Source organism: Camellia sinensis, chromosome 8, assembly GCF_055761805.1.
Source record: "Camellia sinensis isolate YWXY chromosome 8, ASM5576180v1, whole genome shotgun sequence".
Lineage (NCBI taxonomy): Eukaryota > Viridiplantae > Streptophyta > Magnoliopsida > Ericales > Theaceae > Camellia > Camellia sinensis.
This window is the reverse complement of record NC_138968.1, coordinates 60,693,887-60,706,404: the sequence shown is the minus strand read 5'-3', so window position 1 is coordinate 60,706,404 and position 12,518 is coordinate 60,693,887. Positions and strand designations below refer to the sequence as shown.

Here is a 12,518-nt window from a genome sequence, read left to right as displayed (position 1 = left end):
TTTTGGTGTTGAATGGTATTCATGGATATAATTTTATTTTCTTAGTTGTTAGACAAGATCATATTGAAATTTGTTTGATTAAGTTGTGGAAGTGATCAATTTTGTTATTCTCGTGTTTGGAAAATGTAGAAGTTGCTAAAAATTATTTGTCTTGGTAATGCTAATAAATGAAATTAATATTTTCATTCCAAATGGATTACTATATTTTTCATTTGTTAATGTTAGAGTTCAACTGTCAGTTAAATGACACAATTTCCAGTGAATGGATACACTTTGCCAATATATGGTTTGTTGCCTGTTTAAGAGAGAGAGAAAAGAATTGGTTGCTTCAAAGGACAACATATCATTTTATTCAATCAACATTGTCATTGCAAATGTTAATCTAACTATAACATTCATATTAATTTTAATACATCATTCATTTTGATTCAATTTGATTGAGATAAATTCAGGAGGAGATCAAGCAAACCAAACCCACCCATGATTGGGAAAAGATCAAAGAATCCACTTGAATCATACACCCCATGCTTTTTATCAAATTCCCTACTTGTACAAATGCAAAACAAAATGTGCAACAGTCCAGGCCAACCCCAAATCAACAAAGTTATCATCAAGATCACTAGCATTCATAACAAAAACAAAAAGAAACAACCAGTCATTAAAAAAAAAAATGCATATGCTCACATCAAATTCCATGAACTCTCAAAAATTGCACATTCATAAAGAACTTCATCCCTCTATCTCCAAAGCCTCTTGAAAAGAAATGCAGCCATAATCGCTAGAAAACGAAAAACCAACACACACATGCTCATTACATAGAAAAAAAATCTTCACCAAAGATTTGCATATTTATCAAGAATTTCATTTTGTGCATTCAGAAAAGTTCGATGGTTTGGTCCATCTCTCACATGTACAGATACACAATTTTTTGGGTTACACCCAGGATCAAAATCAAAGCTAATTTTGCGTCATAGACATAGATCGAGACCCAAAGAAGAGCTTTTCGTTGTTGTCCCTCTTTTATCTCTGCAAATACAAACAAGAAAACAAATAGCATCAGAACCATACCTCCACACCTCAATTGCTTCAAAACAAATTTTAGCTTCAAAGAATCACAGTTTTTTGCTTCAAAACAACAACAAATCTAACCCAAAAAATACACAAGAAAAAGCCCCCCTTTTTTTTTTCCTACTACATTTTCTGATTAAAATCGGGGAAAAAAAATTCCACAACAAACCCTAAATCATCAAACCCATAAAACTCAAGAAATCAAACCACATATCAAACTCATTTAAGAAATCAACAACAAATCTAATCCAAGAAATCATACTCCTTTCGTCCCAAAATATTACTCCCTTATTCCATTTTTCATTGTCCCAAAATATTAGTCCCTTATTCCATTTTTCATTGTCCCTAAATATTAGTCCCTTTTCAAAAATCAAGTACAAAAATAATATAAATTTCCTATTTTGCCCTTCTTTTAAATTCATTAACAACACAAAAAGTACAATTATGACATTAATTGATATTCCCCAAAAAAAGTACTATCAAAGGGTGATTTTGAAAAATCAAATTTTTTTAAGTGCAATAATTGTATTACAAGAAAAAGTTGGATTCCCCAAAAGGGACCATTATTTTGGGACGGAGGGATTACATATGTATAACAAGAACAAATGAGAATGATGATGAAAAATTTGTGGAGAGAAAAAAGAAAATGATATTAGTTATTAAAAAAAAATCTATTTTTATTAACAAAAATCAAACAGAATTTCGTAGATTTGGATTAAATGTCATGGGTTATGGCTTATTCTGGGGTATTAACTCCTTGCTTAAGGGTGTTAGTGTTAGTTATAGAAACATCTCTCTACAATCGTATCCCAATTGCCCAAGAAGATCACAAAATATCTGTGACCCCTGATTTCATCACGATCTCTTTACTCTTTCCCTTTTTTCTTCTTCACATACACACATCTACATCTACATATACATACCAGTCTGTATCCTCTCTCTCCCCCTCTCTCTCTCTCTCTATGGGTGGAATGGTTCGTGTTTTTGTCAGAGAAATGTTTCTTTTGCTCTTTTTGTGTGTTGTTTTCTTTGGGGCAGTTTCTGTTTTGTTTTTCTTTTTCAAGGTTTGTGTTTGATTCTAGAGAAAGCAAAAGAAAATGGCTTGTTCATCATCAAGTAAGGTTATTATGGAGAAAGAGGAGAGGCAATTTGTCTTAGTTGTTGATGACAGTTTGCTTGATAGAAAACTCATTGAAAGGCTTCTCACCAACTCTTCATGCAAATGTATTTCTTTTTTTCACTTTTGATTGTTTATCTTTGCTCATTTTTTTTTCTTTTTTCTTTTTAATTTTTTTTTTATGATTGGTCCAATTTTTAATCATAAAAGAAATAAAATTTGACAGCGTCTATTTTATCTGTTTTATAATGGGATGGTCTTGTTTGGAAAGTGGTTTGACTTTGCGGCTATTTTCAGTTTGCTACTAAAAAGTTCGTTTGGATTGGAATTTTTAATTTTTTAATTTTTTTGACTTTTACGAAAAAAAAATGAAATGATTGCATTTGGATATGATATTTTATCTTATTAATTTTTTTAATTTATTTATTTATTACTAAATTAACTCCCAATCTGGAGGGGGGGAAATGAAGGCTAAGGCTTATCAACAGTAATTGTCCTTCAAACCCAATAGATCAAACTGGGCTCAAGCCTATAACTCTAGAGAAATAAAAAAGGATTTGCTTATTGACCCTTCGTTCGGGTGATGAGTTGACTTTTTAACTTTTTAATTATTTTAATGAGTTGGTTTTTTGACTTTTAAATTTTTTAAAATTATTTTAATAAAAATTCTCTTTTGGGATGAGTTTTTTTGACTTTTTAAATTTTTTTGAGAAAAAAAAGGAAAATGATTATGGTTTGGATATAACATTTTATCTGATTAACTTTCTAACTTATTTTGTCTTTCTGTGACTAAAATAGTTCCAACCTCACATGCCAAAAGCCTCAAAAGGTCTGGTCTTCAGTTTTCAGTTTTTGGAAATAACTTTTAAATTTTCAATTGATATTTTTATATTTGCAATGACTTTTTAAAATATTTTAATTAATTTTTTAAAATTTTTTAGATTTCCTTAATCTTAATATACTTAAAAAGTAAAACAATTTGTATAAAAAAATTTAAAAATTCATTGAATACAATAAAATATAAAAATGTATTAAATTTTCGTATTTTTTAAAATATTTTTTTTGTATTTGGTGAAAAAAGTTCACAAATATTATATATGTTAAGTGCATTTTGATTAGGTATATCTAAAAAAAAATTTTAAAAAAAATTGTATAAATTATTAAAAAAATTTACTAAAAAAAACACGAAAAACAACATATGGATTTAATTTTCTAGAACCAAACATGGTGAAATCTTCTACTATTGCAATATATGTTTCAATTCATGAATAACTTTATATGAGGAACTAGTGGACTCAATCACTCACCTTTAACTCTTCAATTTTAGTTTTCTATTAATTTTGATCCATGCTAAGTCAATTCTCTGGTTACATTTCAGTGTATAGTTATTTTAATAGCTTTGTTTGACTTTGATATAGAACATGGTTATGATTGTAATGCAGTGACTGCAGCAGAGAATGGGCAAAGGGCCTTGGAATTTCTGGGCCTAGGAGACGGACAACACTCCACCAACAATAGTCTAAGTATTCTTTCATAACCTACTACAATATGTGTATATCTAGTAAACTACCTTAACATCTAATTATATTCAACAGTATTAAGAGTGAAAATGCATCATTGGAGGATATAAAATCTCGGAGAGAAATCCTCTATCCCCATATCTGAAATCCAAAAAAATTATCGATTGTCATGAATCATAATGTCATAAATGAATTTAACACCACTCAGTTGTGTAGGTCTACATAGCTATCACATAAAAACATGACATTTGATTAATTTGTAGCATTGTCACACTAAATAGTTACTCCAACTCTCTCTCTCCCACACGATGCGCCAAGATAATTAATTAGAACTTTGCGCATCATCTGTGATGAGGAGAGTGTTTTTAAGACTCGGATACATGAAAAATCAAGGCAGAAGATTCATTCCCAAAAACCACATTCATTTCAAATAGTTCTTTCTGGAAAATATTCCCACTTGTGGAAAATAATTGAAGGCAAATGAACTCTGTGTTCTTGCACTATAATTTTCTACAGTGTACACTAGAAATTAATTTTCAACATTACATGTCTCTTAGAGAAGATGTTGAGTGCATCTAACATTGACAATTTTTGCAAGGCTCCAAAGTAAATTTGATAATTACCGATTATTGTATGCCTGGAATGTCAAGGTATGAGTTGCTTAAGAAAGTCAAGGTAATATAATAATATAACGCCTATTAAACATTCACCAAGTAATCAACAACTCACATTGATTAAGCATCTGTGAGTATGTTACAATGCTTAGAACCTATGATTTTCCAAGTAAAAACCTTTTCTTTTTTTCCTAGATGACATGAATCATCGGACTTGAAAGAGATACCAGTAGTGATTGTGTCATCTGAGAATGTCCCGACTCGAATCAAGAAGTAATCACTCAATCTTACACTCATCCTATTTTAGCACACTTATTAGTTATTAATTTTAATTTGTCCTTTTTCTATAAGTTGCCCGTGTATTAATTCACTTCAGCTTTGTTGACATGAACAGATGCTTGGAAGAAGGAGCTTAAGAGTTCATACTTCTTCACATCTGATTGTTGGAGTGGTTTTAGCATGAACTTCTGAGCTCCTTCTTCCAAGCATATGTTCATGTCAACAAAATTGAAGTGAATTAATACACGGGCAACTTAGAGAAAAGGACAAATTAAAATTAATAACTAATAAGTGTGCTAAAATAGGATGAGTGTAAGAGTGAGTGATTACTTCTTGATTCGAGTCGGGACATTCTCAGATGACACTATCACTATCAGTATCTCTTTCAAGTTCGATGATTCCTGTCATTCAGGAAAAAAAATAAAAAATATTTTTACTTGGCAAATCATAGGTTCTAAGCATTATAACATACTCACAGATGCTTAATCAATGTGAGTTGTTGATTAATTGGTGAATGTTGGCTCCAACTCACCATGTTGGCTCTGCAATGATACAACAAAGCATTACACTTCAACACACCCAATAAATCAAATGTATGTATAGAGAATCAAGGACATTCCCATAAATACCCATAATTCAAGTGAAGAAGACAGAAGAATAAGAAGGCACTGGCCAGAACTGGGTTTTGAGAAAAGTAAGACCTGGTTTCATCAGTGCTATATGCCATTGCAGTGCACCAAAGTCCAAGGGCATCATAATCCACTCTCAATTCTAAGCAATCATAGAGCCATGCTTTAATTTTCCCATCAATGGCAGTGGAAAAAATAAACTTCAGATAAAGATAAAATAGATCACGAGTGAAGCTACCAAGGGACTAAGCTCTTTGAACCTTCCTTTACCACATCAGCGAAGACGTGCCAAAAAAAACATTCTTGTGACACCAAAGAACTGATAAGGAAACAGAAGCAGTTGGCTCTCAAGTATTAGAATTATTCACCTGAATATTCTCCTTATAAGAGGGGTAGACAGAATATACAGGAGCTTCATGGCCTTCAAATATATACTGCCTGTGTCTAGCTACAGCATCCCACACCTATTACACAAGAGATACATACGAAAACTCCACTTAAAACACCCTAAAATCTTATTACAATTATACCTTAATTGTCTTGTCATCACCACATGTGACAATACAAAGTTGCTTATTAGAATGAGCAAAGGCAATATCATTAACACCACCAACATGAGCATCAATCTGGAACAGGGGAAAAGTCATCAGGTACTTGAACATGGGTCTCATTATTAGAAAAAATTGAACATATAACAGAGCTTACTTCCAAATGTTGTCTTAATTCTCCTATTGGATTGTAAGTAAATATCTAAACAATGTTCTTGAGAAAGCAACACCTATGAAAGAGAATATGTAAGATAAGCAATAAAACACAATTCCTAAGAAGGAATTTAAAGAAAAAGAAAAGAAAAGAAAAACTCTAGTGCTTGAAAATAAAGCATTTAGATGTACCAAATATAGATCCATCTGGACCCCAAATGCATCGATTGATAGATATGGTGGCATCTTTCACCAAAGCTGTCTAGAAATTATGAAATTTTTAACATGAAAATGGTAAGATACCACATATAACATGTCAAAGGTAGCTAATACCAATGAAATTTTTACCTGCAATGGCATTGAACAAGTTGAGAGATCCCAAACCTTGAAGGGTTTATGTGCTAACCTTTCTTGAGATCCAACTTCCCAAATGCTAATGTCACCAGCATTCGTCCCAACTACATGGCAATAGCCTAACCAATACTAGATTCAGACATCGCTACCTCATGTTATCAGGTAATGAATATGTGCAAGTACCTAAAATTGTCAAGTGGAATAAGAAAACCCAAGAAATAGATTCATATCAAATAGTGTTACAAATATCTAGCTGCACAAGAGTCAAAAGAAGAGCTCATCTCTAGTAGATATCGTGTTGTAAGGTCCTAGTGTCCCATACCGGGAATGGAGGGGGAGTTCCTATACTATAAAAGTAAAAACCTAGACCCTTATATAGCATCGAGACCTTTATCTGAGTGGTGAAATCCCTAATAGAACTCCGCAGTTAAGCATGCTTAGGCTGGAGTAGTTCTGGGATGGGTGACCCATTGAGAAGAACAAATCCGTGCGGGCGTGGCCCAAAGTGGACAATATTGATGACATGTGATGGGTTAGGGCATTACAAAATGGTGTCAGAGCCAACTCTCGGTGTATGTGGGCGAGCTTGTGAGCTAGTACACTGCTACACGGGGACGTGCAGCCCTAAGGGAGGTGGATTGTAAGGTCCCAGTGTCCCATATCAAGAATAGAGGGGGAGTTCTTGTACTATAAAAGTAAAATTCTAGACCCTCATATAGCAACGTGGCCTTTTTCCGAGTGGTGAAATCCCTAACAAAACTTCGCAGTTAAGCGTGCTTAGGCTGGAGTAGTTCTGGGATGATTGACACACTGGGAAGAACAAATCTGTGCAGGCGTGGCCCAAAGCAGACAATATCAATGACATATGAAGGGTTGGGGCGTTACACGTGCCCATTTGTAATAACCCAATATCCATGGTTTTTCTTGCATATTTCAAGTAAACCAACATTCTAGTAATTTCATTAAGAAATCAAGTAGCTAGCAATAAGAAAAACCTTAAACCATGATGGACATATGAAACTTGCACATAATTCATATAAATTAAAGAGAAAAATTATATGGAGAATAGCTTTAATGCACATTACTCCTTTTAAGAATACAAAATTTCAAAGTAGATTAAAATGGCAAAACTCAAAGACAAACTTGTCAACTAAAGACCATAAATTATTTAAATCGCATTTGGTATTTTCTACCAAGAGTGATAGGTGCCAAAGAGGAACAATTGGGTAGATGCTTTATTGGACACTGTCAATAAGTCTATACTCAAATTTATCATATGAATAAATCATTGCACTCTCCAAACTATGGTCAAGAGCTTTCCTGGTGATATTTAGATCAATGTAACTCAATCATGAGCAAAGAACCACTATTTACCTTCACCGTTCAGAAGTACAAGACAAATCACCATTAATACAGGATGGGCCTGTCAAAAATTACCAAATAGATAAGAAAAAAACTTTGCACCCACAGGGACATACGTTAAATACTAAGATGAAAGAAGGTTCACAACAGTTGGTGTTGACAAGCTTTGCAACACAGATCGGCACAAATACGGATGCAAACAATGAAAATGCAAAAGAGAAAAGCAAATATCCCTTGCTTTAACAGAAAGGTACACATTTCAACTGCAAAATTGACTTCACCTCCACCACCCAAAAAATGAAGAAACTACGAACCTTGTAAATTTCACCAAGTTGCTAAACTCAAAATTCTTAATAAAAACGTAATTTTAGCATTTGAGGTAATATGTGAAGTAATAGACCAAAAGCATTCTTTCTTCACTGGCTTACACAAAATGAATATTGTTATACTTTCTATGTAAACCTTATGTAATAAATAACCTATCGTTGGGATTAATTCATTGTACATAATGACCGCCATCAAAGCAACTGCGCAAAATTTTGAAGTGGCAATGTGACATCAAGTTGTGAGATCCTAAATTTGATCCATAGATATCACCGAGGTAGTAGTCAAACTAATCCTAAAAGCCCAACACAAAAAAGTAAATTTGCAAAATAAAATCCAATATAGAACATCAAGGATCCACTCAAATTCCACAATACAATGAAACCATAATCACACTGACAAAAATTAACAATTACCCACTTTAATTTGTTTAAGATAAGGCACGATTATTCAAGTTTTAATTTGAATACATTCTACCATAGATTAATGAAACATGTATATACATAAAGAGCTCTAATCGCAATTGCAAATTGATACATAGTCATGTACAATATAGGAATCAAATTGTCAAAAGTGGGATTTAGTAGATGAAAATGTAAAACATGGCGAATTTAATTCAAAAACTTCTTGTTAAATTGTTGTTAACAGAGAAGTCAAACTACTTTCTATTGTGAAATTGTGTACTTAAATCAAATAAATAGACTCATATTGAACAACTACTTTGAATTTCAAAATAAGAACATACTAAAATTTATAGAAATTCATTATAAAATAAAACTAGTAGTAGGAAGCAAACCAAAGCCTGTGTGATACCACAGTGTCCTTAAAACAGATTAGTTGCCTCACATGGGTACTGGAGGTATGTCGACTTCTGTCTCCCAAGATACGACGGTCAAAACCAGCTAATGTAGAAGCACCTTCTGAATAGCTTTCGGCGAACTTGATAATGGTTGCACTCTCTTTAACAAGAACCAAAGAAGGGACTAGCAAAAGAAGATAGGAAAATTTTCTTTGGTGTAAAACCATCTCCAACTCTTTATCAAAACACCATCTCTATTTTCCATCAAAAAAAAAAAAAAAAAACTCTCAAAACTTATATCTTTCAAGATGGAGGGGAAATGCCTCTATTTATACAAGTAGGGGAATCCCTAGCCATAAAGGCTATACATCAATAGGCTCATCAAATGCCATTAACCATGGCCATCAATTCTAGCCATTAGGGCTAGAGTTACAAAGGTTGAAAACCTATGGCCACTAATATGGTCATTAACTCCATCATCAAAAGATGAGAGTTACAAAGGTCTTAACCTCCCATGTGCTTAATATATACAAATAAATATGTATATAATGATGTTTGAATAAACCAACTAGATGGGTCACACAATGGATACCAATGTTGGGTCACAACCCGATCCAGACCCAATTCTCAAACACATGCACAAGCTAAGCCCAACACAACATAACTTAGCTCAAGCTTAAGATTAAGTCCAAGTCTAAGTCTAAGACCAAACCCAACACATGCACAAGCACAAGTACAAGTCTAGGCCCAGTCTAAACTAAGACTAAGTCCAAATCTAAGTCCAACTTTTATTGATGTCCACTTTATGAGACAATTCTCATTCACACCTCAATGGTTTCGGCCCATCGTTTTATATTGTAATCTTCTCACTTGAGAGAATGCAAAACTACTCAAAGCCACCTCAACCGGAGGTTGGGTCCCACTTTATTTTCAAATTAAAGTTGTCGAAAAATCATTATTTTCCAACACTTTCACCGCAATGGTCACATAATCAAGGTAAGGAAATGATCACATAATCCCTACAAACTACTTTCACCAAAACAAAATTGGCAAATAAAAAGTCAAAGCAGAGAAATCATAGTCAAGAATGTTTTGAAATCATGTTCCAAAAAAAAAAAAAAAAAAAAACAATGATCAAAAAATTTAATTACAAAAAAAAAGGTATTCTAACAGTAATGTATAACATTCTTTGTAAAAATCAAACACTCACAGAAGACCAACAGTTCTAGAGCGGTATCTATGAGGCTTCTTCACACCTCCAGTGGTTGGTAGTGGGGATAGAAGTAAGTCACAACAAACGAGTTAGAAATAGAGTCGGTTTGATAATGTTAATATGCGGATAGGGTCTAAAAATTACATATCTGAACGAAAGAAATGAATCAATCAAATCCAGAGAAAGAGTGTTTGATCACGATTCGCAATCAATATACTAAAAATCAATCGATCGATCGATCTGTGTTCTCATTAATACAAATTAGTATATATCTATATATATATATCAAACAGATTTGAGATCGTAAATACAGATCTGAGTTCGTATATAAACAAAATCAAAAAATCAGAGAATGAGACTCACAAAATTAATCTTCAAATCAGACTGATCGAGATCTTTAAGCCAAGATGGAGAGAGCCGGATAAAGATTACAATCATGAATCAAAGCCTACGATGCTCAATCTAGTGAACTTTCACCATATGAAAGAGGAGTGAAGAAGAGACAGAAAACCCTAATCTATCTCAGGACTGAGAGAAATGGCAAAATGAAAAATGCACGGGCCTTAAAAAGGGGAAATATCTCGGGACCAAATAGCACGCGTATTTTGCAAAATGAGTTGCTTACAAAATATTTTGAACCTTTGAAACAACATTTATTTAAAAAATGCCATGACAAAAACGTTGTTATAGGCTAATTTTGTTGTATTGTTTACTAGACATACATATGGTGTAGTAGGTTATGAAGGAATACTTACACTACTGTTGATGGAGTGTTGTCCGTCTCCTAGGCCCAGAAATTCCAAGACCCTTTGCCCATTCTCTACTGTAGTCACTACATTACAATCGTAACCATGTTCTATATCAAAGTCAAACAAAGCTATTAAAATCCACAACAACTACACACTAAAATGTAACCAGGGAATTGACTTAGCATGGATCAAAATTAATAGAAAACTAAGGCCCCGTTTGTTTTCAGAGATAGAATGGAGGGGATTGTTAGTAAGGGGATTGATAGTAAGGAATTGTTAAATTATTTTTATGTAAAATAATAAAACAAATAAAAAATAAAAGAAATTAAACATTAATATTTAAAAAAAATTCCCAATATATAAAAAATAAAAAAAATAAAAAAATTTCTAATCCCCTCACTATTTTTCTAATACCATCTCTATCTCCTTTTTACCAATCCTCCTTCTAAGGGGACTACTAATACCAAGGGATTAATAGTCTCCTCCCCATCTCTTAAAACAAACATCCCATTAGTAATACCAAGAGATTAGTAATCTCAATCCCCTCCCTATAACCCCAAACAAACGAGGCCTAAAATTGAAGAGTTAAAGGTGAGTGATTGAGTCCACTAGTTCCTCATATAAAGTTATTTATGAATTGAAAGATATGTTATCATAGCGGAAGATTTCACCATGTTTGGTTCCAGAAAATTAAGTCTATATTTTGTTTTTCATGTTTTTTTTTAGTAATTTTTTTAAATATATTATACAATTTTTATTTATTTTTTATTTTTTTAGATATACCTAATCAAAATACACTTAACATATATAATATTTGTGATTTTTTTTAAAAACAATTCACCAAATACCAAAAAAAAAAACATTTAAAAAAATACAAAAATTTAATACATTTTTATATTTTATTATATTCAATGTTTTTTTAAAAAAAATTTATACAAATTGTTTTACTTTTTAAGTATATTAAGATTAAGAAAATCTAAAAAATTTAAAAAAAATTAATTAAAATATTTTAAAAAGTCATTATAAATATAAAAATATGAATTGGAAATTTAAAAAATTATTTCCAAAAACTGAAAACTGAAGACCAGACCTTTTGAGGCTTTTGGCATGTGAGGTTGGAGCTATTTTAATAAGTTATAAAGTTAATAAGACAATGTCATATCCAAACCATAATCATTTTCTTTTTTTTCTCAAAAAAATTTAAAAATTAAAAAAAACTCATCCCAAACGAGAATTTTTCTTAAAATCACTAAAAAATTCAAAATTCAAAATTCAAAAAACTAACTCATTAAAATAATGAAAAATTAAAAAGTCAAGAAGCCAACTCATATCCCGAACGAAGGGCAGATAAGAAAATCCTTTTTTATTTCTCTAGAGTTATAGGTTTGAGCCCAGTTTGAGCTACTCGGTTTAAAGGGCAATTACTGTTGATAAGCCTTAGCCCTCATTTTATTTTATTTTTTTCCAGATTTGGAGTTAATTTAGTCAAAAATAAATAAATAAATTAAAAAAATTAATAAGATAAAATATCATATCCAAATATAATAATTTCACTTTTTTCCGTAAAAGTAAAAAAAAATTAAAAAAAATCCAATCCAAACGAACTTTTTAGCACCAAACTAAAAATAGCCACAAAGTCAAACCACTTTCCAAACAAGACCATCCCATTATAAAACAAATAATAGAGGCTATCAAATTTTATTTCTTTTATGATTAAAAATTGGAACAATCATAAAAAATAAAAATAAAAATTAAGAAGAAAAAAAAAATGAGCAAAGAAAAACAATCA

General features: G+C 31.9%; 1 protein-coding gene across 1 annotated transcript; it reads left to right on the top strand.

Annotated features, from left to right (window-relative positions):
• The first annotated feature begins 2,135 nt into the window (after window positions 1-2,135).
• On the top strand, window positions 2,136-4,735 carry LOC145796548 (two-component response regulator ARR17-like). Its single transcript, XM_082881773.1, has 5 exons — window positions 2,136-2,292; window positions 3,628-3,702; window positions 4,304-4,380; window positions 4,522-4,592; window positions 4,714-4,735. Exons 1-5 carry the CDS (start codon window positions 2,166-2,168, stop codon window positions 4,733-4,735), a joined length of 372 nt encoding a protein of 123 aa, XP_082737899.1. The 5' UTR covers window positions 2,136-2,165.
• Window positions 4,736-12,518: the final 7,783 nt, after the last annotated feature.

Coding starts and splice junctions, on each gene's coding strand:
- LOC145796548 (XM_082881773.1), top strand. CDS start 2,166: ATGGCTTGTTCATCATCAAGTAAGGTTATTATGGAGAAAGAGGAGAGG. Junction 3,703..4,303: donor ACAACACTCCACCAACAATA/GTCTAAGTATTC, acceptor AATTTTTGCAAG/GCTCCAAAGTAAATTTGATA. Junction 4,381..4,521: donor AGTTGCTTAAGAAAGTCAAG/GTAATATAATAA, acceptor CCTAGATGACAT/GAATCATCGGACTTGAAAGA.